This window comes from Apteryx mantelli, chromosome 1, assembly GCF_036417845.1.
Source record: "Apteryx mantelli isolate bAptMan1 chromosome 1, bAptMan1.hap1, whole genome shotgun sequence".
Classification (NCBI taxonomy): Eukaryota; Metazoa; Chordata; class Aves; order Apterygiformes; family Apterygidae; genus Apteryx; species Apteryx mantelli.
In genome coordinates this window covers 65,811,065-65,838,754 of record NC_089978.1, presented here as the reverse complement: position 1 = coordinate 65,838,754, position 27,690 = coordinate 65,811,065, and the positions used below count along the sequence as shown (strand labels likewise).

Sequence of the window (27,690 nt, the reverse complement as noted above, 5' to 3'; positions counted from 1 at the left end):
ATGCACAATCTGTATGGAAAGTCCATGGCTCAGACGTTCAGCTACATGAAGAGCAAGCATGTAACCCAGTACTTGAGCACCACTCACTCGAGTTTCCTGAAGATGATCTGGTCTGAGGTATTTAAAAAAGATACTGTTTAGTCAAGAAAGACCTCAGTTTACACTGAATTCTTTTTCAAATAAACTGAGTATTCATGAAAGGCTCTTGGATGACAGCGTTGATGGCTGAAGTGATCTTCATCTGTACAATTCATGAGCTATGGTGAACTTCACCATATAGCCCTGTTTGACCCCAGAATGTCCTTTGAAGAGAAAGCAGTAAGTCAAATCCACTGACCATTCTGACAGTCCCCAGAAGAAAATGCGTTTATAACATTAGATAAAACATGTTGTTTGTGATTATTTTTTTTATTAAAAAGAATTCGGGGGCAACTGAATGGGAAGAAGCCAAAAAAGCATATGGAAGAGAAAATAAAATCCCCAAAGCCTGGGAAATACTAGAAAGCCAGCAGTCAAACAAGAACAACAACAAAAAAATCAATAAGAAAAAGTGCATATACTGAACCTAATCAAGTTTGCATTGATTATAGAGAGGAAAACAAAACCAGTTTTGACTCATCTCTCTATTATTTGATCTGGAGAATAGTGTCCTTATTTAAAACATTCTCAGATTCCATTTCCGTCATATTTAGCTTTCTCCTCTGAGAATGTGCCATACAGCCTGTTTGTCATTTATGTTAGAATAAAATAAAATAAAATAAAAAGCAGAGAAGTCACTAAAAACAGTTTTAGTTTTAAGAACTAAAAAATATCCAGTACAAAATCAAAGAACTGAAAGAATAATTAGGAACAATGAATAGAAAAATCACAGACAGTGAAGAAAAACAGCAAAAATAGCATCCTGCTATATGAAATTGTTTCTGTGATCAACAGTGAAAATCAGTCTTTCAAAGTGTTCAAAACTTATCTACCTAAATGAACCCCCTGCTTCCTGAGAAAGCAGACTTTCCAGTTTTTATTTGGTATTCTTCTGCCCTCTTCGCTTTTCATCTACTGTGTGCCTGTGTATATATCTGTGCTTCACTCTGTCTCTTCTCCAGGCTTATTTTCCCTCTCCTTCCATCCTTTAATTTTTCATGCATGTGTGTTTTCTTCATATACAAATCAAGAGCATGAACACTAGAGGCATATTTTCGGTCACATTTGTGTAAACAGACTTCTGGAGGCTTTCTGCAGGCAGACGGGAAACAGGAGGCATTGAGTCAAATGGCCTAGCATGCTCTGTAACTCCCATTCCCCATACAATCAATGAGAAAAAGGGGGGGGAGAAGGAAGAGTGCAGAGCTTGGCCAATGCGATTTGGCCAATGGGTGCTTTTAGAGTATGCCTGTTTCAGGTTTGGCCACATGTTGAAGCAGGGCTAAGGAAGGACAAAAATTGAGAGACATTTGTTCTTTCTTCTCAACAGTGTGGAGTATAAATTCAAACCACATCTAAAAGCCTATCTAATATCTCAGTTAAAATTCTTCAGCCTAGACACTAACAAGTGCACAAAGGTATTTAGGTATCTAACTCCCACTTCAGTACCTACTATTCCCAGCTAATCTGGTTGTTCTGACTGCTGTAGCCTATTTTACATCAAGGACAAGGTCCATATGCAAACCTGGATCAGGCAAGTGGATAAGAAAGAGAAAATATGATAATGTTTAGATGTTTGAGGGCTTGTGGCTCTAAATTTCATAAGAAAGATAATTAAAAACAACTAATGGGATAAAAACAATCAACTAGTATAATTAGAACATCCGGTCTGTTTTTAATGCATTGTTTTATTGACTCGAAGTTTCATTGGTTTTCCAGTTGAAGTGAGGACTATTTCAGGATTACAGTTAAAAATTCAAAATTAATGAGTAAATGTGGAATTTATCATGGTATGAATCTCTGTGGTTTTTGGGAGAGAGGGGCCCAAGAATGCTGCTTTTGTTTGTTTCCAGATAATTGAGGAGTATCTATTCACAGAATATTTTTATTGACTTACTTGGACTGGGATTAATCTCACCTCACATTTAATATCTAAAAGGTCAGTGTCTGTTCTAAGCTAGTTGTCTCATTCTGTTGAGACCCGAAAATGTTGGATGTCTAAGGCAGATGTTTAAGGAGGTGAAATAAATTGTTTTTAAAATGTCCTTGCCTCTCAGCCAACGCAACAAATTTGAAAGAACTCATCTCACTTCTAGGCAGTTAAAGTTCAGTGAAAGGAATCACAGCTTGAGATCCAGAGCCAGAAAGGTATCTAGGCATCTGCTAATTTCAGTGGGAGTATATTGAGAGATCTGGCTTTAAAATGCTATGGTTTGTACACTCTGTAGTTCAGGGCACTGTGATGAAACATGAAAATCTGTAAGAACTTCCTGAAAGACGCACCTATGAAATAGTCTTTTCTCTTTAGTTTCTGTGTTTTTGTTGTTGTTGTTGTTTGTTTGTTTGGCTGGCTGGTTGGTTTGGTTTGGTTTGGGGTGTTTTTTTATCCTGTAACTCCAGTAAGGTCTCAACATGATAACATGCTATATGCAATGCATCATAAAGGGGAAAGTAAGCAACAAAATTCTGTAGCTACAGGGAGAAAGACAGAAGGAAATAAACTTTATTTTCAATACAAAATAATTAGGCTGGGCATCAGGAAAATAGCCTAAGTTGTTAGAGGGGTGGAACAATAGAAGAGAAAGCCAGAGTGCTTGTACAATTTTCTTTACTGAGATACATAACAGCAGGTCAACTCACCTGTCAGTGATAATCTACAGGTAATAAACTCAGTGATCCTTACTCTGTGCAAGGAAGGAGGATTGAGCTTGCTGACTTCTAACCTCACACTTTACAATATTTTGAAAAACCCGATCCTTTGCATTAGCGCTGGTCTGAGAACATCTCTGAACTCACACTCTACAGGGCATATATGCCATGGTCCAGCCGTGTTTTGAATCCCCCATTGCTACTGATAGAAAATAAAGATTGTCTCACTCAGGTTTGCCAAGACTTGAGCAGGGCTGTGCAAGAACTGAAGTGTTACTCAAAGTATTTGGAAAACTTTAAATTGAAATATTGGAATGGAATTTAGCAAAAAAATTGAGCAGCTGAGCAGGATCACAGCTTTGAACTTTGGTGTCTGCGTGTTCTGTCTAAGTCCCAATTTTGGTAAGTTCCTTTGGCTCTGCCTATGATGTGGGATGTGGAAGAGTCTGCCAGTTTCTGCATCCCTGAAACTGGAGCTGGGCACATACCATCTGCCTTTCCTCACCATGCTATGGTCTTTAGCCAAAGAAAATTCAGGCATAAAAGCAAGAAGACAGTTACAGCAAGTTTCAACAATTCTCCTACATGAGTGGGGGGTGGGGGTCAGGACGGGGTGAAGGGGGGGTACCACTGAGGACAACCAGCATAGCATAAGTGATCCCTTAGGCCATACAAGGAGAGGCAGTATGTTCATTTAGTACAGTACTGTATTTCCTGCACAAGCCAGTAGCGGGTGCCAAAGGAGGGTTTTCTGCCTCTTGGTATAGACATGGCTGCTGTGAATCTGACTCAGCCAGCTGTCCAAAATTAAGTAAGTAAAGCTTCTGAGAAGAAGAAATCAGTTTTTTAATCAAATGCCATTAACTGGAAAGATGCTATGGATAAGTAAGTGTTAAGCTTTGCTTAATATATCTCCTTCATGATCATCAGTTATTATCAGAAATGTGTGCTGGTCTGGAAGCTCTTTGTATAAACTGATGGTGATTGGCCAAAATGAAAGCAGGTGTATCCATTTGAATCCATTCCGACCTTTGGTTCATGGCATACGCTCATGTCATGTCACATTAACTCATCAAGTCACAAAAGCTAAATGTCAGAAAGTGTAGGGTTAACCTAAGGGGACTCATCAGCACCACTGTTGTCGGATTAGGTATCATGTAACAAGTGTATTGTAAATGCATTAGATCATAGGTTATTTTAACTGATAGCTGTAGAGTAAGAAATTGAAGGCAATACTCATGCAAATAACAGATATAGCAGTTTATTCATAATTTATTTTGAATCTCTCTGGGGCTTATTTACTGAGCATTGTTTTCATAAATCATTTTGGTCAGTATTAACAAATTGTTTGAACAATTCTTTTCAATAATCAGAACACAACCTCTTGGAAATCTGCTGATGAAAACTCTCTGAATTATCACTGTGCTTGAGATGAAAAAGTGTGGTACCTGAGGACAACTGGCCTATAAAATTCTTTGCCTTTTGTGTGGCAGTGGGATTGCTCTGCTTATCATGCTTGTAGCTTTCTATCAACCTCTGAGTCAAAGCCTAGCAATTTTATCAAGCATGTGCCTGTTTATAAAGCTTATGTCACCTGAGTGGGAAACTGAAGCAATCCCTTGTGACTTAGAGGGCTAGTCGCACATCGCCCAGAATGACTGTCTACGGAGCTTGGTTACCACAGGATGTAATTTGTTTAGACAAATGACTAGCAAAAAACTGTGAGCAATGCACAGGATTGGAGAAATTATCATTGGTCCGCAGAAAGCTCATAGACTGAAAAGAAGGCAGGGAAAGGATACATCCATCAAGTAAACTGGTTAAGTGATCTCTCCAGGAGTATTCAGTCCATATCATGCTATCCTTTGATAGGAAATGCATGCAATCAAAATAGTAAAGGTTTAATATTCTAAGGACAGGTAACTTCCATATAGCTGCAAAATGACACCTGGTGGTCCTTTGGGAAAGTGGCTATCGTGCTTTCTCGGGGGGGGGGGGAAATAATGCTGCTTTCAGAAGATCTTTGCTTCTGGGAAGGTGGAAACTGGATAGATCTGGAAATAAGAGGTTTCAAAGCAATTGCTTCTGGCTGTTCCTCTAGATATGGTGTGAGCTTTTTCTTTTTTTTTTCCCCCCCTGTCTTGTGAGCACAGGCAGATGCAATTCCAGCGAGTGTGGTTGTATAAGGTTACGTGACAGAAACATCCCTTCTCCACCTCCCGCTCCATACTGGGCATGTAGGTCGGGAGCCAGGGAGGGATCTTGAAGAGCTGAAGCCTTTATGCCAGGTCACATGCTGGGACATTTCAAGTCCCTTTCCCTATCCCTGATACACTCACCCCTTTGCTACTATCTCACGCATGTGATGGAGAGCTAGGGACTCGTGAGACAGTGGAGAACTTTACACTTTTCGCATGTTGCTCACCTGTTTTGAAAGTCTGGTGCCATTTAGCATTTGGCAGTCAGGAGAAGTAGTAAAGTAGTGGGAGATGGGACTTAATCCATTGTGATTAAATTAAGGACTTAATAGGACTTAATAGGATTTTTTGAGGTAAAGACCAGCTCCACTTCATGCCAACCTCCTCTGCAGTCAATGAAACCAAAAGGATTTGAGGGTTTCCAGAGACTTCTTGGAGATATTCAGCTTCTTTCAAGGCTAGATTCCCCCACTCACTCCATTCTTTTGCCTTCCTGCCACCATCTTCAGCTGAAATGTCTAACTAAATCATTAACTGACTTAAGCATTTTAATAGGCTAAGTAATTACTGCCCACGGTCATAATAAATGTTATGGAGGGGGATTTTTTGATTAAGATATGTTTTCCCACCCCCATATAGAAAATGACCTTCAATGTATAGGCCATATTTCTTGCTCACTCTGCTGCCCTGAGGGCACCACTTCCCTTTATATATAAAAAAATAATGTTAATGATGCAGTTGTAATCACATGGCTGCATTTAAACGAATCTCATTCCAGACTTTCCCTGAAGGGTGTAATTATACAGGTTTTTTGCAGAACTACATGCAGTTGTAATGCTGGGGTTGACTAGTATGGCTGGTGGTTCATTTGAGCATCTATATGCCAATTCAAGTGTGCACACACAAATGTGACACAGTATTGAAAAGAAAAGCTTAACAAATACGGCTACAAAGTACATCTCTTTAGCAACAATGATCAGTACTAAAAATATTTACCTTTTTGCAGAATAGCTGAATATGATTCTGAGCTACCCCTTCAGTGTGGGGTAGAAAACATGTTTTCTGTTAGTTCTTTCCATTATGCAATTGAATGTAAATATACTTTTTCAACAGGCAATCACAGATTTTTCAAAATAATAACTAATTCAAAAAGAAGTCTTTCCCTGACCTCCTTATATTAAAGGTCTGGGTCAAAATCTGACATCTGTTACCCTGGTATATCAGGATATATCAATCTAGAGATGATACCTGAATTCCAGTGGAGTAGCTCTGGATTTATACCAATGCCAATGAGAGCTAATTTGGCCTTCTAAATATGTAATTGTTCTTAGTGCAAAAAAAAATCTATTAATCCCTCGCAGCAGTCACTGATTGTGGCATTTTAACAATAACAGCCATCATGATTGAGTGTTTTCAGTGCTTACTGACAGATGGTCATTGTGTTACAAAATAGCCTCCAGTAAATAATGACCAAATCCACATGAGAGATGGAAAATAGTTCTCCGTTGTACAATCCTTTTTTGTTGCATATAATGAAGTAGAAATGTGTCTTCTACTCCATTTTATACTGATACTAAAAGGCCAAAACTTCCATTTGAATGGAAAGTGATAAGAAAATGAAAGCAGAAATGTTCCAGGTTGTTTTTATTTGCTTTCTCACATGCTTGTTTGCTTCTAACAAACCATCAGGACTTTGTGGTTAATCTTTGTCTACAATTATTTTGTGGTGTACAGTTCCCTTAGGTCTCTAATGGAACTGCTCTTCAAAGATCACAAGTAAACTAAAGGCTCAGTTATAGTTTAATAGTTACAAATGATAGGGCTAAAACTCTATTAATGTGTTGAGTGTGAAAGTGCATGGTGGTCTGCATCACTGGGACAGAGTTTTCATTCCAACTCAACCATAATGTATCCTAACAGTTTATTGCATTGATATTCAGAGAGAGCTGTGAATTTACTAATGTTTACTGCTATAGAAATTGAGTCTGTTATGTTGAGAAAGAATCTGAAGCACCAAGCATGTTCAACAGATGCTTCAAAAATGTTATTATTAAAGGCCTTATTGTTACAGTAGGAACAGCGCAGTGGAAGTAGAAGTGCTTCTACCTGACTAGGAGGTTGGAGCAGAATGAGCAAAATGGATTGTCTTGTACCAAATTATTGCTAAATAAAAGGAAAGGAGTGTTCTTCACAGGCACAGAGTCAGCTAAGCCTACCTCACTGAACACATGCAGTGCTTAATTTCTGAAGAATGAAGCGTTGATCAGTAACTGTCTTCATTCTGACTGCTGAAAGTGTCAATGATTCAACGGAGCTGAAGTGAAATGATATGAAGCACAAATGAAAAATGAAATCACATGGCTATTTTTTGATGCTTTGACTGTTCAGGAGAACAAAAAGTAGCTAAACTGTTTTTTCTTTTATTTGTCATTAAAAAGAGCAGATATAACTAAATATACGGAATGAACAGATCTATCTAGTAAGAATGTGCCTGTCAGCTCTCAGAACCAAATTATACTTCAGCAGTAATTTTCAGCCCCATTTTGCACAATATCTACAGCAAGAAGGCTCATAGCTTCCACTGGATCTTTATTCTTGTTGAACCTGATTTCTCTACATTTCACATTTGCACCTCACTATATTTTAGCATACATTTGATGACTTAAAAACTAGATTATTTCAATGATTCTTACTTTTTTAATCAGAAGAAAAAAACAAACTTCCAAAAACACATACATTTTGTCTACAGAATTTTTCAGGGAACGCTTTGCATAAAGTTCGCTAGTACTGAGGTCAATAATCAGACTGAAATCAGAAACTTCCATGTGTCTGAGTGACCCATTCCAGTTGCAAATGCTCTTGGGTCATAACTTCTGGGTTTAATATCTCCTCTGTGTGTTTACATATGTTTAAATTAGGAATTGTGCTGAATTAGGTTCTGTGATTAGAAGCAAGAACAGTTCTTTTATTAGGGGCCATAATGAGTTCTCAGAGCTTGTCACTTGACCCTGACAAGCTGTGGGAAATATTTTCTGTGGTAGTTCCCATTTCTTTTTGATAGTAAAGTAGCCTCTTCAAGACTGACTAATTTCAGTGAAGGTGAGAGACATTCCCTTATCTATTAAATAACTATTTATAATTCAGAAGACCATTTCTGAAAGCAGCAGCATGCTTTTTGTCTTCTATATATGGGGATGACATTCAATTCTTAAGCTAAGTGAGCACTTTTGCAACAGCTTGTTGGCAGTTTGGAATCCTGTGGGGAGTAAGTGCATGGCTTCATCACCTGCTAGAGAGCGATCACAGCTCACCCTTTGCTAGCTATCCCACAGACCTTAAAAGTTGAATGAATACAGAGGTTTACCCCATCACATCTTAAAGGTGGTATCTTTCTGTCAAGGCTGCAACACAGCAAAACAGACCTTGTAAGAGCAGTATCTGGAATAAAAAGATGATTCCTGGCTCTAATTTAGACTTTTGGCAATTTCAAAACCTTTTTCATTGTCGTAACATAATTTAATTATGTCACTGTTTCTAAGTGAAATATATTAAAACAAACTCTTCTCCCTCTAAGCCAAGCAACATTGAAAGGTAGAGACAAAAATCATTCATCTCCTCATTTTCATCTGTCATGGTTTTGAAAGCTACTTCCTTGTCCAGTGGTACCTTAAATATGTTCTCCACTTGTATGTGAATGGAGCTAAATCTTGCTTGCTCTCCTCATAATACTTCCACCCATTTTTTATTTGTTTCCATGAAAAACAGAGGGGGACATGGGAAGTATTATTTCTCCAAATAACCGGCCTCAGAGCTATCACGCACGGATTATACAGGGAGTGTACTGGGGTGGGGGGGGCATTTTTAACTTCTCAGAAATCATATAAAGGAGTAATGTTTGCAAATCCATTGCAAAGGCTCACCTGAGAATCCTACAGTTCCTACAAGGGATTTGTAGGCATAAAGGAGCACATGTCAACTATACACAGACACTGAGAGTGGGAAAGAGAGAGAGAGAGAGAGAGAGAGAGAGAGAGAGAGAGAGAGAGACACACAGAGTATATATATGTGTGTACCACATTTATGACAATACTGAAGGCAGTATTTTCAAAATTTTCCCTCCATGAAGGTGATGTAAACTGCCTAATCCAAAGGGTCCCTAGGCTCCAGCATGCTGTTTGTGGTTTGAGACTGTTACACTCCTAGGAAAGCTGATCAGGGCAAACGTTTCATGATAATCTAAGCTGTGGTCTCTGGGCTAGGTAACTATGCCATATTACCCTCATCTCCTCTCCCTTCTTTTGGACCCTTTATTGTGAAATTCATGCACTGCCTGCATCTTGCTTCTGTCCATGCCATGGCTATATCCTGCCCAGCCCTCTGCCAACCCTCACCTCATGTCCCACCCAAACTGTTTATATTTCCAGGACCCCCTCTTAGCTTTCATATCAAGTGCTGTATGTCACAGCTCATGCTGACTCAGCACACTCCATCAGTCTACTCAGCATCTTAGTTATGGTCTTACCAACCTGAGCTTTGCCCTGGCTTTCTAGAAGAGTTACAAGTCTTGAAGTCTTCTTGCTTCTGAGACTGTGGGCATGCCGCTTCTCAGCAGAGGGAAGGAAAGAGCATCTCTTATTTCCCTGTGTGGTGGAAATACTGCAAAGCCAAAATCTGAGTTATTCCCCCACCACTTCTCCCAAGATTTCACTAAGTAAATGCAGTGTGGAGGAAAAAGGATGAGCAGGGAGGCACTGCGGGGCGGAACATGGGAAGGTCGTAACGGGCGGAGCACTGCTGCTGGAAAAGAAGGCGGGGCTTTACAGCATTATAATAGAGTAGGACACGCTTCATTAAACGCCATTTTGCCACTCCTCATATTGGTGTCTGTGTGGTGATGGTCCGGGGTCTGGGGGGAGGCCCCGTGCCTCCTCGGTAAGAACGAGAACGGTAACAAGTGGTGACCCCGACGTGATACCGAGGAGGCAGCTCGGCCGGCGCAGGCGCCGGGAGCGTGAGGAAGGGATCCGGATCCGGAACCATGGAGGCCATATGTAAGGTAGTGATGGCCTGCGCCAAGGAATGGCGGGCGCCGCTGAAGGCGAGCGCGATACGAGCGTGTGTAGAGAGGCTCGTAAAGGAGGGAGCGATTACTTCTCCTATGGAGATTCTGCGGGAGGAACTGTGGCTGCAATGCACAGCAGCGCTGGCGGAGTTCCCGATGAACGGGGGATCCGCGAGGGAGTTAAAGGCGTGGGGGCTGATAAGAATGCTCCTGCGGAGAGCGAGGGAGGAACGGGAGACGTGGAAGGCGGCTAGAGAGGCACTTAGAGGCAGTGGGGTACTCGCGGGGTCGATGGAGACGGAGGGAGCGGCGGAGGAGGCGGAGGGAACGGCACTAGAGGAGGGAGAGGAGCGGGTCGAAGAGCAAGGGGAGGAACAACGGGACGGAGGCCTAGTGATGCCAGCCGGGCTGGGAGAAGAGGATTCGCGTGCCCCTCCACCACACTACCCCTGGGACGAGTTGCGACAGGCAGACAGAGCAGGACAACCTTGCCCCGTCGCGCCCAGTGAGCCCGAGGGGGAAGGAGAATGAGCGAGAGAATGAGCGAGAGAATGAGCGAGAGAATGAGCGAGGGAGAATACGAACACCGAATGAGTGGCTCCCCGGGGCACTCATGGTACCTGATAAGAGCTGGAATCAGGGCGAGTCAGCGGCCAAAGATGGCGCCGGGGACAGAGAAAGAGGGCGGAGGAGAGTCACCTTCGATAGTACGAGACGAGCCAGTGGGAGGGAACGGGTGAGCGAGGATGAGATGGACAGCGTTACAAGGCGGTTTCAAGAAGTCTGTCGGGGGGGGGAGCGCGAGGGAGGCGTGAGAGCGGAGGAGGTGGAGGAGGATGTGGAGATAGGACTAGAGCAGACGCTGCGACTCCTGCGGAGGCTGGAGAGAGAAGTACAAAAACAACAGCGGATGCTGCAGCGACTGGCCGACACACAATCCCAGGACGGTTCCAGTGGCGAAAAGCCCCGAGCCGAGTTATACCTGCCAGATTGGCAACTATCAGCGGGGGCGGTGACATTACGGGGTCTTAAACTCACGGCACCCCCTGAAACGCCGTCGGCGCTGCCGGTACGCCTGGCGCCCGGAGGGCTCATAGAATGGACGCCCATCGACCCAAAGGCCGTGTATGAAGAACTCGGGAAGCTAGTAAAGGTAGAGCCACCCTGGACAAAGATAAAACAGACACACGCAGAGAGCTTCACTGAATTCTGTGACAGGCTCCAGCGGGCCATTGCAGAGTCAGACTTGCCCCCTGAGGCCCAGGGTCCGGTCATGATGGAGTGCCTCTGGCAGCAGAGTGACGCCATGACGCAGGACATCCTGAAAACGATCCCTAAAGGAACACCACTTTCGGTTGTCATCCGCACGGTACTGCAAAAACAGAATCAGGGAACAGCAGCAGCGCAGGCTCTTGTCACGGCGGTGGACCAGATGAGAAAGGGACCACAGCGTTGCTTCTCTTGTGGATATCACAGGGAAGAGGGTATGCTGCGGTGAAACGGGAGGAGCAGATAAGATGGGTTCCAATGAAATGCATAAAACCTGACCTAAATGCACGTACGGGAGGGTCTGGGGTGTAACTAATCATTCTTGGTGAGATTCCATCCTGAACAGGGCAACGCCAGACGGGATGCTGCTGCATGGCTGCATTGATGCTTATCGCCGGCTTCATGATTCCGGGGACCGCAGAGTCATACTGGAGGAGATGAGCACAGGCGCACAGAGCAGCTCACTACTGCATCCCATTCAACCCCGAGGCGGGGCTGACAGAGACTTTCCTGACGGGGAACAAGTCAACACAGGGGCGTGGATCTTGTCATGGTTTGATTAGAAATGGCTTATAACACTAGGCTTGATAGCACTCACAGTAGTAATAGCGATATGCTGCGGCTTGCTAATTCTGAATTATTGCTTACGGCATGTACGGCTTAACTGCTTGATAGACATGAGCATAGAGTATATCAATTAATAGTACAGGAAAAAGAGGTTCTAGAAAGGGGGGGAGATGTGGTGGATCTTGGGAAACTGCATAGACAAGATATTTGCATGAGAAGCGGTAGACTAGGCGTAGCGGAAGATCACGCGGTGTGACGCGCAGCCTAGGGGTGGAAACGAAGTGCACCTGTATGTAAGCTTGCACGCAGCCCACAATAAACGCCATTAGACGAATGGCTAACTAACCTGTTTGGCAATCTACCACAGTGGCTAATAGGACTGCTCGCTGAAGGCTTGAGCATTTTGCTAATCCTCATAATTATAGGCTTATGCTTGTGTGTAGTACTGAGCTGCGTTAAGAAAGCCTTGCTGAAAGTAGCGGGCCAAGTCTGGATTGCTCGAAAACAAGAAGGAGAAATTCTGGAGGAATGGCTGGGCTTTGGGGGGGGGATATAGTCTGTTGGAAATGAGCAATCCCGCCTATGCCTTTAAGGTTTTCCCTGAACGACGAAGACAAGGACATCGCCTGCGTTAAGAATCGGGAAAAGGGGAAGCAGCACACAGCTCTGATCACGAAGCTAGTAACGCAAGTAACCACCCGACGGCGGTCCCGTCGCGGCACACCGCACATACAGTAACCTTGAGCAGTAGCGGCAGTGCTACCAACGCAAGCTTCCGCCCAGCGGCCTGCTGTAGGTCTGCCATGCGATCAATGACGTCCGCCGTTGCTGTCGTCCAGCTGCCGGAATAAGATGGGCTCACTTTCGCTTGTTTCGTTGCGTCCCGCTCGATATAACGAAACAACGTTGATGGGAGAGGGGGAGATGTGGAGGAAAAAGGATGAGCAGGGAGGCACTGCGGGGCGGAACATGGGAAGGTCGTAACGGGCGGAGCACTGCTGCCGGAGAAGAAGGCGGGGCTTTACAGCATTATAAAAGAGCAGGACACGCTTCATTAAACGCCATTTTGCCACTCCTCATATTGGTGTCTGTGTGGTGATGGTCCGGGGTCTGGGGGGAGGCCCCGTGCCTCCTCGGTAAGAACGAGAACGGTAACAATGCAGACTAAATATCAGTGGTGTCCTATGTACACCAATCCCTTGGCATTTTCCTTTCACCTTTTTGACGTGCATTTAGATTGTGGTTTTCTATAAGTCTGCTCCTATCTTCTGCATCTTGTTCTGCAAGTTGTTCTGCATCAAGTTCTGCATTTTGAGCAGAAACCCACCTCCCCCACCCCCATGCAACAGTACAGGCTGGGAGCTGATTGGATAGGAAGCAACTTTGCAGAAAGGACATGAGGGTCCTGAGGGACGACAGGTTGAACCTGAGTCAACAGCATGCTGTTGTGGCAATGAAAGCCAGCCTCATACTGGGCTGTACTAGGAAGAGTGCAGCCAGCAGGCTGAGGGAACTGATCTTTCCCCTTTGTCTGACATATGTGAGACCTCCTCTGGAATACTGCATCCAGTTTCAGCCTCCCCAGTACAAGAAAGACTCTGCCGTACTGGAGTAAAAGTCCAGCGGAGAGTCACTGAGAGGATTTGTGGTGGCTGGAGCACATGACATTTGAGAAGAGGCTCTGACAACTGGGTTTGTTCAGGCTTAAGAACAGAAAGCTTAGTGGAGACCTTATTGCTGTCTACCATCACCTAATGTGTGAATTTATAGAAGATGGAACCACTCACAGTGGTGCACAGTCATGGCACAAGAGGTAAAAGACACAAATTACAACAAGGAAAATTCCAGATAGATATTAGGAAAAAGAATTTCACAGTGGGGTAGTCAAACTTTGTAACAGGCTGCCCAGAGATGATATGAAATTTCAGCTCCTGGAGATACTCAGAATTCAACTGGACAAGATCCTGAACAATCCGTTCTAATTTGGCCCTGATTTGAGAGGGGGCACAGTAGATCAGATGATCTCCAGATGTCCCTTCCCAACTATATTACTCTATGAAAACATTAAATGGCCCTTATTTCCTCAGTTTGTTTAAAGGATGTGATAGGGCACAGCATCAAAAGCCTTATAAATTTTAAGGGAGAATATAGATACTGCTTTTTTATATATATATATTTATCAGATCACTTACCTTATTGAAGAAGAAAAAGTGGTGGATTGATACACGTTTCCGAGAAACCCATTTCAGCTTTTTTTTTAAATCTTCTTGTCTTCTAGATAGTTGTTATATAATTTCTTCTAGTATCAGAATGGAAAATAAAAGCTGGCTAGCTACAATTTTCAGGGTCTTCTTTTTTTTCCCCCCCTTCTCTAATGTTTGCTTATCTTTATCCTCTATAATCTTCTATGCCCTCTACAAGCTCTAAATGAGAATTGCTAACTAGGAATATATGCACCATCTTGGGAAGCTCTATGTTCATCTCCAGGATTTGTTCGTCCCTGCCTAGGCCTTTACTTCTACCTGGGAGTATTTTCAAGAACACTAAACTTGATTCATGCTTGTACTATCACTCTCAAATGTGATGCCTGCATCACTTCTCTTAAATTCAGAGTCACACTAAGTGAAAGGCATGGCAGTTTAGTAAGCTTCACAGATTTGCTGTGAAGTCTCAGAAACTCTCAAACTTCCTGGGAGGATGGAGTCTCTGTTCCTTTCATCTCCTTCTGTGTGCTGTGGATACACCCATTTCAATGCACAGGGATTTCAGGCTGCTGCTGTCTACTCCTGTTCTCTCTGAACTATAGTTCTTCTTGTTCCATATACATAAGTGCTCTAACACTACACTGCAGAGCTCATAGCAGCTCCTTAGTCCACCATCCCTTGAAAGTATTCTGCCAACCCCAGGGTCTGCTTCTGCAAGTGTCAAACTCTATGCTTCCCACCCTACAAGTGTATTTCACCACAAATGTGCTATTCTTAGACATTTAACTCTCATAGCAAGAGATTTGGAAATGGAAGCCCAGTACAGTCAGTATGGAAACCCAGTTCAAAGTCCTACACTCCTTTCCAGGGACAAGGCAGCTAAAAATAAGGCCTCGTGTTAACTTCCTTACGGGACCCAAATTCTCACAAGGGAGAATTTTCTTTTCAGGGCCAGGATTCTATACAGGGATTAAATAAAAGACTACATCTGTGGATTTCCCATGATTTATTGCACTTTTTGTTTTGGCTTGTCCTTTTCAAATCCAATGTTGTACTTTATGGCTTCAGTCTGCTGCTCAGAACAATGAGGAAGGAAGGTCATAATGTTTAAAGATTTCCGTTTCTGAAATTGGGTCCTTAAATTTGACTGTAGAAACACCAAAGCACCTCAGACTTATCCGTCCACACCTGACAAATCTCCTATCCTAGGCCTGTCAAAATTAAACATTAGATACTTCTTGTCTATCATCTGATTTGTCAGGCTTGGACTACCCTACCAGGGTCTGCACTAAACACGGCTAGAAGAAGTAGTTTCAGTCCAAAAGACCCATGTGGATACATCTTCCTGAAGGACGCAAAACCAGCTTCCCTGCATTTCAGAAGATTTTTGTGACCACCAAGTTATACTATGTTGTGAAGCAGAGGAGCTACATGTCCATAACCTTTACTTGAAGCTATTTTGTTTTGCATAGATGTTCATTGCCAAAATGAAAAGACTTTCTAACCTAGTAGGTTGTTCACATCTGGCCAGTGAGAGTTGCATTCCAACTCCCATTTTCAGAAATATTTAAATAATTTGCATTAGAGAAGAACCTGAAGCACATTTCTCCCCCTTCCATGGGAGTGCTTTTTTCCATCGATGAAAGATTCAGTCCTTTTCTTTGTGTAGTCTAATGAATTTCAGGAGACAGGAGAGTTCAGCTCCATGTAGATAGGGAAGGGGCTAGAGTCCAGATTAGAACAGTAGGGGCACCACTAATAGTTGTCATATGAACATTGCTAGAATGGCAATACACCTGTGCTTGTCAAATTTTCCCTGTTCATACTTGCAAGGACCTCAGCAGTCCTCTTGCAGATTGAAACAAATATTCATTAGCATGGTCTTTTCAGAGAAGTGTAGATTTCTGAAAAATGATGTCTGGGAAGGATTGAAGCTGTGTAAATTCAGACTGCATCCAGCGAACAGTTTCAGCTGGAAAAGGTGAAAAGCATTTTGAAAATATTGAAATATTTCATTTTAGTATTTTTAAAGGAAAATGTTTCATTTCAAAAATTAACCCTAAAGGTTTTGATATAATTTTTTTAAGCATAATTTTTTGTAATAATAAAAGTTTGTTTGAAAATTAACCTAACATGACAGGAAAGGAATGAAAAAAAGGGCTTAGAGAGGGTTTTACTTGTATACATGTGCACCAAAACAAGCTACTTCATGTTGAATTAAATGCTTCTAGCTAACACAGATGATATTTTTTTTGTTTACCACAATAAATCAAAAATCCTCAAAAATCCTTTTCTGGCTAGATTTTTGCCTCAGCCACTTCACAGCAAAATATATGATTCAGTCAGATCCAACATTCATTCTTGTGGCTAGGAAAAGGGCCAAACCACAGGTGGAAAGACAGACAGCCTTTGTTAATGATCTAATTCTCACAGCCACGGTATAAACCAGCACAGGGATTTATTTACTTCTTCTGAAAGTGAAAGTCCTGAGTACACATAGAACAGCAAAGCTGGAAGAAAAGCATTTCCTTATATGCCCTTGTGTTTTGTTCCGATACTGTGAAATAGTTATGCTGAGGTGATGTTTTCTCTTAAAAAACTGTATATATAGAGTACAAAGCCATGAAATGTTTAATACTGTTCTGGAAAACTGACTTGTACAGAGTTTAATTACATAAATTTATTATTTAACAAGAGAATGGCAAAACTTATTTTAGGCTTCTCAGAGCATTTCAGATATTAGCAGGCTTTATAAAGATAAGAATAAGGTGATTACTAGGGTTCTCAATACTGTATAGAGCAGAATTAAAAACTACAATGAATATGGCTATTACTATCACTTTAGAACTATGCTACAATCTATTATGCTTTCTTAGCAAGTTAATGAAATTCTTTGTCCCACACACAAAGGACCTGCAATGTAATAAAGTTATTAATGAACCTAAGTCAACCTTTTAGAAGGAATAAAAAGGATCACTGGCAAAAAAGGGAAATTTAATTCACTTATTCAACAATCATATTATTGTTTTGTAAACAATACAAAGTTTTAAAAGGCTTATCACTTCATGCTGTACACAGATGTTTTGTAAAATATTGGTGCATGTATTTCTCCAAACATCTAAATCCAATTTTAAAAAGTAGAAGCAAGGTTTGCTTTTAATCTGCAATAGGATTGTAACTACAGCAACTAAAAACCACCAAGTGCTATTTCAGGAGCAACAAGGAAGATCTAAAGGCTTTAAAAATTTCTCATGGCAACAGCTGTTGTTTTTTTTTAATTTGATTTTAGAATTCTCTTGGATTTAAGACCAATGACTTCTTAAAGTATAAACATATCTGATTCTTACTGTCTTACACGGAAGAGATGCTGATTTGTTAGAAGTTTTTTTTGTTTCACATATGAAAAATTAAGCAATAAGGCACAATGTGGAGGTGTGATTATCTGATGATAACCCCAGCTTCCTGAAATTGCTTTATTGCAAATATAAATATATGTTAGATTGTTCATTGGATATTAAGGGCATTAGCATGTTCATAGAGTTTAATCTTTCCCTTTAGAATATTGAATTCATAAGGCTTTTTTTTGTCCAAGCTATTTTTTAATGTACGAGAACTTCATATACTCAAGAAATACTGTAATTGGCTGGTGCATACTCCTCTGGGAAGATTAATTTACAAGCACTGTACAGTTCTGCTAAAACTACTTCCCAACATTTCAAAATGTCAATAGTATATTTTCCTGGCCCTGTAAACACATTTTGATACACAATATAAACTTTAATGGTAGTTTTAAGACACCTCTGGGGGTATGGTTATTTAAGCAATAAGACACGGTAGGGTGTGAATTATGGTACAATAATTCCCTACCAGCTGCATTGTTAGGCATGAGGCCAAAGGCCAAGGGATCAATGAACACACTAGGTGTGAATTATGACATCATAAGTCACACTCTGGAGTGTCTTACTGCAATTAGAGAAATACATGCTTTTAACACAAATACTTCTCCTATGGTATTGTATTTTAATTGAATTTCCTGAAAAATCTTCCAGACTAAAAGTTGGCCGTCATACATCCTGGAATAAATAATTTAAAAAAGATCCCATATCCTCTGCTATTTACTTTGTAGTATTGTACTGTGGTTACATGCTCTAAGGAAGAGCCCCATAAAATACATGTCTTACCCAAGTTTGCAAAAAATAGGACAAAGGCTTTTTGCACAGGGAGGAATAACGTGCTTTGCCCTTTGTCTGGAGAATCAGACTGCCTACATCAGGTTTGTATTGGCTTCTCCTATGTAACTGTACTGATGAAACTGCTAGAAGATCTATGTACCTTTTTTTTCCACAGATGGCTTATGCAGCTGCACTGGGATACAATACAGACTGAAAGAGTACCAAAAAGGTTCCTTAAACCCCATTTCAGCCCCTGCAGCTGAGGCTGATCACAGTTCTAAGACAACTTTTAGTAAGGATTGCAAAAGGTACAATGTGCACGATCCCGTTTTAAACTCCATTTGACAAATGTAGTCTCTACCCTCTGGGTATTCCCACATTACAGATGCAGTAATGGCTATAGCGCAGTCTAGAGATACATAAGCTTACCTTACAAATAGCTAGCTTGGTGACTCGTAGCAGGCTAATTGCAGCAGCAGGGATCTCAACATGATCTAAACTGGCTTCTCCGGCAGCTTTTACAGCTTGCCCTAAACCTCCACGCTGCTGTGAATTGATTGCTACCAGTCACCCAGCCAGCTAGCGGGCATTAGAGGGAGCAATATGGGTAGCGCCTATGAGACGGCTATTTGCCAGGCCTGTTTGAGGAGCGATAAGCCCAAGGGTGTGTGCATGGCTCAGTGCAGCGAGGTGTTAGGGATGGCTGAACTAACTGGGCAGAAGCTGTTGTGGCTATGTACAGCGCTGCTGTGCCATGCAGAGAGAGCGACTTGCATCCTGGAAGCAATGTAGTGGCAAGGGCAGGTTAATTAGCTCTCTGGTATCCAGTTCATTTCACTCTCACGCAGAGATCTCTGCGTGTCCCCGGTTAGCCGAGCTGAAAGGCAGACACCTCAGTCCTGCCAGTCTAAGCCTCGTTATGACATAATTGTTTTGGGGGGTGGGAGCTGTTTTCTACATACCCACACAGTTGCCTTTTGCCCCTACTGGGAAGGTAACGGTCTGCGACCATTTACATCAGCTGAGGGTAAGGTTTAGAGTCCAGAATCCCTGCTTCTCCATGAAATAATGGGTAATCTTACACAGACAGCTGCTGGGAAGGTAATACTGGTAACAAGGTAAAATTCTGTGCTGGGTGATATTTGCCCTAAGTATCAAAGAACAATCAACATATAACTAAATAGAGAGTTAACCTGGTGCCTCCCCTTCCTTGTCCACTCAGAATGGCTATTTTAATCTCCAGCAAGAGAAGGCACCGAGTTCTGCCTACAGCTTGATGATCTTCAGGGACTCAGGGGGACAAGCTGAGTTTTGCTCTTTTGCCTGTAAAAACAAGCAAGCAAGCAAGCAAGCAAGCAAGCATAGCATTGCTTAGTGCTACTCAGCCTGCTTGAAGCTTCTGTCAAATATGACAGAAAAATCTACATCTCTATGCAGGTTGTTTTTCCCGCCCAATAACTTACAACCAAGGATGAGCTCATTTTTTTTAACCTAGTTTACATTTTAAAGCATCACTTTTATATCCACTTGCAAAATTATAGGCACTTTTCTCTGGATCCCAATAGGAATGGGGCAAACAGACAAGAAGAGTGCTTCACACTCACTCTAGCTGCTCCCAGAACTTAAAATAAGCACCCCCTGACAAAATTCCTTTGTGTATATATAAATTACACCTTTTATTGGCAAAGCAGTATTTCAAAGACTGCTGAGCAGTAGCTAACAAGTTTCCAGCAGCATGCTTTTCATACATTAACATTACTGTTCAGAACTCATGTCCTCCAACTAGAATGCTCCAATTTCTGAAACCATTTCATTACATGAAATTTGAGGTATAAATGCATCACTGTACCATTGTAAGGACATAATCCTTTGATATACCCATCTCCATAAAGCCTCCTGGCTTTTAACAGTAAATCACAGCCCTACTTTCATACCTCATTACCATTATGTATCTTTCCAATGACACCTGACCTTATGCATAATCAGCTATGAATTTCAAACCATACTTATAATCCAAATGAGTGCCTCATTATTTTACATAACCCAGAATGAAGTAAGATTTGAGATGTAACTAAAGAATTCACAGTTAACTCATTCAGAAACACAGGCCCATTGTAAGAAAGTCATGCTCTCTAATTCATGACTGCAAACAGCACTAAACAACACCTGCAAACGGAAGCTTTGTAAGAATTTCTCAATTTGATTTTAAAAAGGACATTGCCAGTTCTGGAAAAACAACACAGAGTTGAAACTGGTATGTTGTTAAGGATAAACTATGAAAGAAAAATGTGAGTACTGTATTTATTACCTGTATTTTGAAGAAAGAACAGCACCAATTGCATAAAGTTATAAAACACCAGTAATAAACATGTAAATAATCACTGAGTTTGCAACTCCAATAAAACACAGACATCTACAAAGAAATATATATATGTATACATGTAATATAATAAAACCATTCATTGAGGAACAAGAAACATCATATTTTTGTACTATATAAAACAGCTGTACAGTGTGCACACAGACTTTCCTGATCTCTCTAAAATGACTGTCAGTTAGCTCTGCCCATCCTCATTTGCTTAACATAGAGTTTCCTCATTGTCCATGGGAGAGCTTTAAGTGACGGTCTTGTACTTTTAAGCTAAGTACTTATAGTGCAGTTTGTCTCCATATATATATACATATATATACATACACACACATATATATACTCACAGATGCAACATATGTGTGTGTGTGTGTGTGTGTATATATATATATATATGAAAAGAACAAACATACACATATACACGCACACACAACAGATCTACATAGCTCCTGCCTCCTGCGCTCTTGAATGAGTGCTTGTAAAAAATCCCTGCACACGTTGTGGAGGGAAGGAAACTTGCTGATTGTGCAGATGGAAATCATCACATGGTTTCATTCCTAACAGTCTGCAGACACACACATCTAAATCACATGGTGGTATCCCACAGGCCTGAAGAGAGTCTGTTGCAGGAGGTATCTTCTACCTTCTTCAGCAGTGTTGGCTTTTTACAAGGGGGTGGAGGTGGGGCTGTGATCCTTTGCTCAGTGTTGTGCAAGATTTGCTGCCAGTCTCCTCTCTCTTCACACAGCTTTCTCCTCCAATCTAGAAGCTCCTGCAGAGCCACACTCTCATTCTCTGAAAGTCTAAGCTGATGAATAACCTGTTAGGGAGAAGGAAATGAAAGAGAAAAATGGATAAAGTTAATTCTCTTGGCAGTGTAAAACTGCAGTGCCCATGTTTAATGATACTCAGCACAGTATCCTCTGCCTGTTCTCTCACTGATGTAAACTTGTGGTGAGTATAGAATCAGGTCCTTGCTTTCTTATCTCTGCAAAGAGCTCAGTGACATATATAATGCTGTATAAACAATAATGATTTTCAGCAAAATAACCTTGCCTTGAACTTACTAGAGGTATTTTATACTGCCAAGCCCTCTGTTGGAGGGAACCACTTTCTGCTCTACAGACTACATCTATTATTTGCAGAGAGCACTGGGGAGGATTATAAGCTTATCCACACGTTCTAGTAGGATCATGAACAGAAATCCTGTGACTGCTACAGGGTGGCCTGGCTTAGCCACTCGAGATGGTGAGTGGTTGGCGACTACTCCCATTCTAATATTTACAATTAAAGAAAAAAATAGATGCATGTGGGTAAACAGTCAAGCTTTACACCTTTGCTTAGGTGCTATCATTTGTACTACAGCTGAAAGAAAAGAGATCAAACTTAACTCCTGTTAATAATTTGAAGCAATTTTCTCTTGCAAGAGGGTTTAAAACTTGGTGCTCAACTCTCCCTCACCAAGTGAACAACCTCTTTCTCCCCCATTTATCATTGTTTACACTGGAAATAAAGAAAATTAATGTATTAGAATTGCGTTCCATCATTCTCATGTCTGAAAGTCACAGAACTCAAGTTGTATGAAGCAGCTGCCAAAAACTAAATGAATGGAAAAAACACCCTTATGTCAGCAAAGAGCACAGGAACACAATCCTTTGAAACACACAAAACAACTGCCTACATTGACGCGTAGTCCATATTTCTAACAACCTATAATACTGTATACTCACAGACTGCTCTTTTATGCAGAGCAAATAGCAGCTGCAGGAGTAGCAAGGATTTGCCCATAAATGTAAACACCCAAATAACCATAACCAAGAAGCTATAACGTGTTTTGCTACTTAGCATTAGTAATGCTGCTATTTGTCACAGATACGTATTATCCTTAGAATTAGGGTCGAGCACTTCTCTTCCTCCAGAAGATACATTATCCACTAAAAATGTAGTTTCAGTCAGCCTGGAACTATTTATAAACTCATGGTGAAGTAGCCAAACAGTTTCAAACTGTATCCATAAACCATGCTCCCTTCCATTTCACTTTTCTGCTCCAGTGATTACTTGATACAGGGCAGTTTGGAGCCTTCACGTCAGTCACTCCACTAACCTAGGAAGTCAGTCTCACCATCCTTCAAGACCTAATTGTCCTCTATGCAGTTGAGCAGCGTCTAGAGCAGGTGCTAAGAGCCACTTGCTTCAGGATATTCTGTGGCAGGAAGGGCCAATCTAGGGACTGTGAACCAAACCCATCATAACTACTAATTGCCCACAGCCCCTTCACTTGCTGCTTTCTTTCTTAAGGGCCCCACATTGACCAGAATGCACATGCTTCACCTCACATGATGGGCACATAATCCAGTCATGTGAGAAGTATAGCTATTCATGTCAAGGTTGCATTTATGTTCTTTGGCATAGTGAGGGACAGCTGCATTTTAGTCACCATGATAAAGGCATTAATGTGCACTGCCCTTAAATGCTTCCGTGAGAGCCTATGTATGTGGTTGGTTCCAGCTGCAAGGCTGGTTGGGTGATGTGAAAGACATTTTCATCACCAATGGGCAGTGACCTCCCTAGGGTAGAAGTCTTCTGCCTTCCTAGGTAGAAGACTGTATTGCCTGTGCCTCCTTCTTTTCCTTGAAGGAACTGGTGGATACAGAAGTGTACACAGGTTTTATCATGTTGTCATGTGCAAGTCTGATCTTGAACACATGCTGTTAGAGAAGAAAGCAGCCCTTACATGCAGATGCCTGAAGGTCTATGGATAATTTGCTTAATTTCTGGCTGGTTGATATTACTACTTCCAAGATAATTGTTTTAACTTGTATAATATCTTAATAAAAGGCATTATAATTTCAACTACAGTTTTAAATTCTGTGCTTTAAGAAAAAAGAAGAAAAGAGGAAGGTGTTTGAAAGACTTTGCTACATTATATTTTGGTCTCATAACACACAATTAGAGAGCACTATGAACTCAAAAAACATTTTATTTTTATTTTTAAATAAATACACTAATGCATCCCAGTGACTCAAAGGGCAATGAAATGTCCCACAGATACTGTCAGAGGTTTATTAGTGACTCCTTGTGTATCAAAACATATTAGATTTTTTTTTTTTCCAGCATGGATAGGGAAGATTAGAAGACAAAGGCAACTTTTGTAATTGAAAGCAATTTATCAAGAAAGTGATGTCAGGTAGTATTATCGTACAGAACAGGTGTACAGTTTGGGAGTGATTGTGGTTTATTGTGGTTGATTTCTATAGATTTGTGTGGGTTAGATTATGGGCGTAACCCAGTTTAGACGACAGGTAGATTCGAATCCAGTCTTCTCAATTTAGACACCTTATTTGCACCTAACTTTTAGGCATTTCATGAACCTGTGTTAGGCTTGCTTCTAGGAGAAGTGCTAGTACACATGTAAAGGAAGCTGTGTTAGACTGTCATTGCAAGAGTTTCATATGTAAGAGTTTCAGAGATTAATAAACAAAGATGTGCCTAAGTACTGGAAAATAAGTATAAGAAAACATACATTTTAAAGTCGGTCGGTGCTATTGGGTGTGTTAAAGTGACAAAAGCTTGACAGCCTGACTCTAACAAAGTATGGAGGCATTTTCAGTTTTGAAAGATGTATGAAGTATTTGAATTGAGACAGCTCTGCTGCTATTCTAAGAAACATAAAGACACACAGGTGCAGGGTGGAAAGTGGGTACAATTTGCCTGGGAAAGACAATTGACAAATGCATCCTATTTATAGCTTATAGGCACTGAAGAAGCTTTATTATTCTGACACTGCTTATGCATGCTGTAAATTACTGTTGGGTCAGCAGTTCCACTATATAGCTCATTTTCCAGTGTATAGTGGACAAATCTTGGTCTGGTCTGCAAATAAGTGTACATCTCTTATTGTATTTTTTAAACAAGGATGCAAAAATACCTCATATCTTTATTCATTATGAGATTGATCTGGTAAATAAGCTGCAAAAAGTTTGTATCTCAACCTGTATGAAGGGCATACAATAGAACTGCAGTGGAAATTAAACAGAGAAAATACACAATAACTGACAGAGCTTTAAATAAATCAATTAGTTTAATTAGATCTATTTGAACAACAATAACAAGATGATTTTTTTCCTGTCTTTTCTGTTCATGATTAGACCTCTGACAAGTTGAAGATTTCTTATACATATTCATTGTACAAAAGACTTGCTGAATTATTTTATATGAAACTGTAAACTAGCAAGCTATGTTTCTTTATACTATTCTATATCTTGAACCCTTGTGAAAGGTGACTGAGGTGTGTATGAAGTAATTATTTTAAGAGTACTGATATTTTAAATGAACACTGAACAAACAATTCTAACCATTAAGAGACAGAGACGGTACCAACTGTAAGGATTTTCCCACTGAAAGTCAATGGTAAATCAGACACAGGCAACATAGTATTTGGGCTAGACCCACCAAGACATATAGTGTTCAAATACTTAACATTTAACAGTCCTGCCATCTGGTGGAAACACCTACCCTGTGTTTGGTGCTTAGAGTTCCTGCTGAGCAGATAAGGAAAGCAAAACTGTCAAAGAAAGTGATGCACAAGAAAAGAGTATGTGGAACTGCCAGATCTATTCAATGAAAAAAGCAATGGATTGAAACAGTTAAGCAAGGTCTGTTCTTTCTGCTGAGAAATATGGCAGGAAGGACAAAAGAAGTTTCTACTGAGCAGCCCAGGGAAGAGTGCCCAGGAATCACTCCTCCCAGGCAACAGCCCAAAGCATCATACTGCGGAGACAAGCGCTCTCCTTCTGGCAGTATGGATTTTGGTTGGTGACAGAGCACCAATGGCTCAGTTCCAACAGGAAAAGCATAGTGGGGCTTTTCAACATAATCTAGTAGTTAGTGCACATCTGGAAAGCAGAAGATGTGGATTTGACTTCTCTCAGGTTAAGGAAGAGACTAGAGTTTCCACATCCTGAGAGTGTGCTAAGGACACTGCAGCCACACAGAGGTGGCCTCTGAGTCTGAGGAAAAAGGACTTTGGCTCCTCTGCGTTGCGCTAAGGTGAGCTATCCATGTGTACTAAGTGTGCTAACAGCAGTTCTTTCAGAGTGTGTGCCTTGTGGTTTTACTGTACACGAGAGAAGAACACTGACATGGAGGACTTTTTGGTGTATGCTGGCATCTATGAAAATTTTAACTGGAGCAGGATTGTGCCTACTGAGTTACAAGCATTTAAGTATTGGATAGTCACTGGAGCATGAGTTTCTCAATTGCTTTGCTGGATTTAGGCTTCTAAATTCTGTGTAAGCTTCATCTTAAGAGCTAAAGCAGACACACTGAATTTCAACTTTGTCTTAGAATTAAGACAAGTAGCTATAAGATAAGTCAATAAATTATCTTAATTATAACTTAATTTCTTAGGCTAGTGCAGAAATTCAGAGAGATTTTAATTATGGGAGGTTGAAGGTTTCACACTTTTAAATAATTTGTGACAAAAAGGTGTGCCAGATAAAAAGATTAAAAGGCCCATTTAACATTAACTTTAATTTGAGTTATTTACAGACTTAATTGTAAAATCTCAGGAAATTCATTCTTCATTAAAAGATCAAATGCTATAACTTTAAGGATAATAGTTTGTAACAATCAGAAGTAACAAAGTGCTTTTATCCTCTGTCTGTGTGTGAAGTCCAACACAAACTTAGCTATCACGCTATGGCAATGGACTCATTAAAATCTCTCTATCAAACAGAGATTTATTAATTTGCATATTATGCTCTTTAAAAGTATTTATGAGTATTTCACCCCATTTTTCTCTCTTCCTGGCCAATATAGGGTTTACTTTTTCAAAAAAAAAAGAATATTGTACTCTAGTCAGGTTTTTGGTCATTCATGATTGCACTGATCTTTCTACTACTATTCACAAGAAAATGAAAAGAAGCATTTAGTTACATTCTGGTTGTTCAAACATATAAATAATTTTGTTCGCACAAACAGCTCTGCATGCTTTATTACAGTTTTATTTTTAGTTACTTCTGTAAGTTTTAGTAAAATTGAAAATAAAGACATAAAACTACTATAGAAGATAGCCTTTTAATAATAGTACAGTTTAAGGATACGTATAGCATATAAAAGTGTACTTTAGAGATATTTATGTGAGGTAACTGGTCCATATTTTACTTTCAGAGAAATATTGCCCTTATGTTCTTTAATAGATTTGTCAATTTTGGTGCTTTAAAGTAACTGTCAGTAGATTCTCCTAATTAATTCTTACAGCAGTAATACTCTTTCATCAGTGTTTTACGTTATTAGTAAAGCTGAAGTCCCATTGTGGAAAAACCGTGGGGAGATTACGTACATAAAGGCAGTGATTTCCCTCTCTAAAATTTGATTGGGATTTAAAGTGACCTATGCCATAGTTGTAAAATATTAATGATAAATTACCATAATTAACTTACAAACTGCCTTGACAAAACCCATGTTTTTAATCTTTTTCAATTTGAAGGCCCTCTAAAATTGTAAGAAAAACAAATTTCAGCCTGAAACCAATATATGACTCCAGTCATCTTTCTTACAGTCCTTAAAAGTAGTTCACGGATCCCAGTGGGACAGCTGTGGGTCATCAGTTTTAAAGACAGGAGTGATCAGGACATTCTCACCTCTCATTTCACAATTAAGGACACATAATTTCACTGAGTAACTCTGGAAATAATTCTTGTTGTACATGATTATTAGTGAGACCAACACATTTTGGTTCAGACTGTGACAGGCATACATCTCTCTCACACAAAGAAATGTTTCTAACTCATTTTAATGGCTTCACCTTTCTCTGTTTTCCTTTTGCATCTCACAAGCTGCCACACTGAATGCTTCCAAAAACGTAAGACAGCTTTCTTCCTAACTACAGGACACACACAGTGTGACCTCTCAAAAATCTTGGGCCCCACTGACATTTTAGGTATGAAAATGGATACGCTTTTCTGTGTGTTATAAAAAAGTATAAATCAGAAAGGAATTGCTTTTCCACCAACCCCTGAATCAAGAAAAAAAAATAAATCAGTCTGCATGTTAGTTAATA

General features: G+C 40.6%; 1 protein-coding gene and 1 long non-coding RNA gene across 2 annotated transcripts in view; both read right to left on the bottom strand.

The window, feature by feature from the left end:
• Positions 1–222: 222 nt before the first annotated feature.
• On the bottom strand, positions 223–10,770 carry LOC136991120 (uncharacterized). The gene is made up of 3 exons (XR_010883156.1): positions 10,668–10,770; positions 9,512–9,641; positions 223–302 (listed from the first exon to the last, which is right to left on the bottom strand). It is a non-coding gene; the product is annotated as an uncharacterized lncRNA (long non-coding RNA).
• A 5,805-nt stretch (positions 10,771–16,575) lies between these two features.
• Positions 16,576–27,690, bottom strand: part of MYO16 (myosin XVI) — a 396,474-nt gene continuing 385,359 nt past the window's right edge. The window contains exon 35 of the mRNA XM_067293848.1: positions 16,576–21,447. Coding sequence (XP_067149949.1) covers positions 21,214–21,447 — 234 coding nt within the window. The 3' untranslated portion in view covers positions 16,576–21,213. The remainder of the gene's footprint in view (positions 21,448–27,690) is intronic.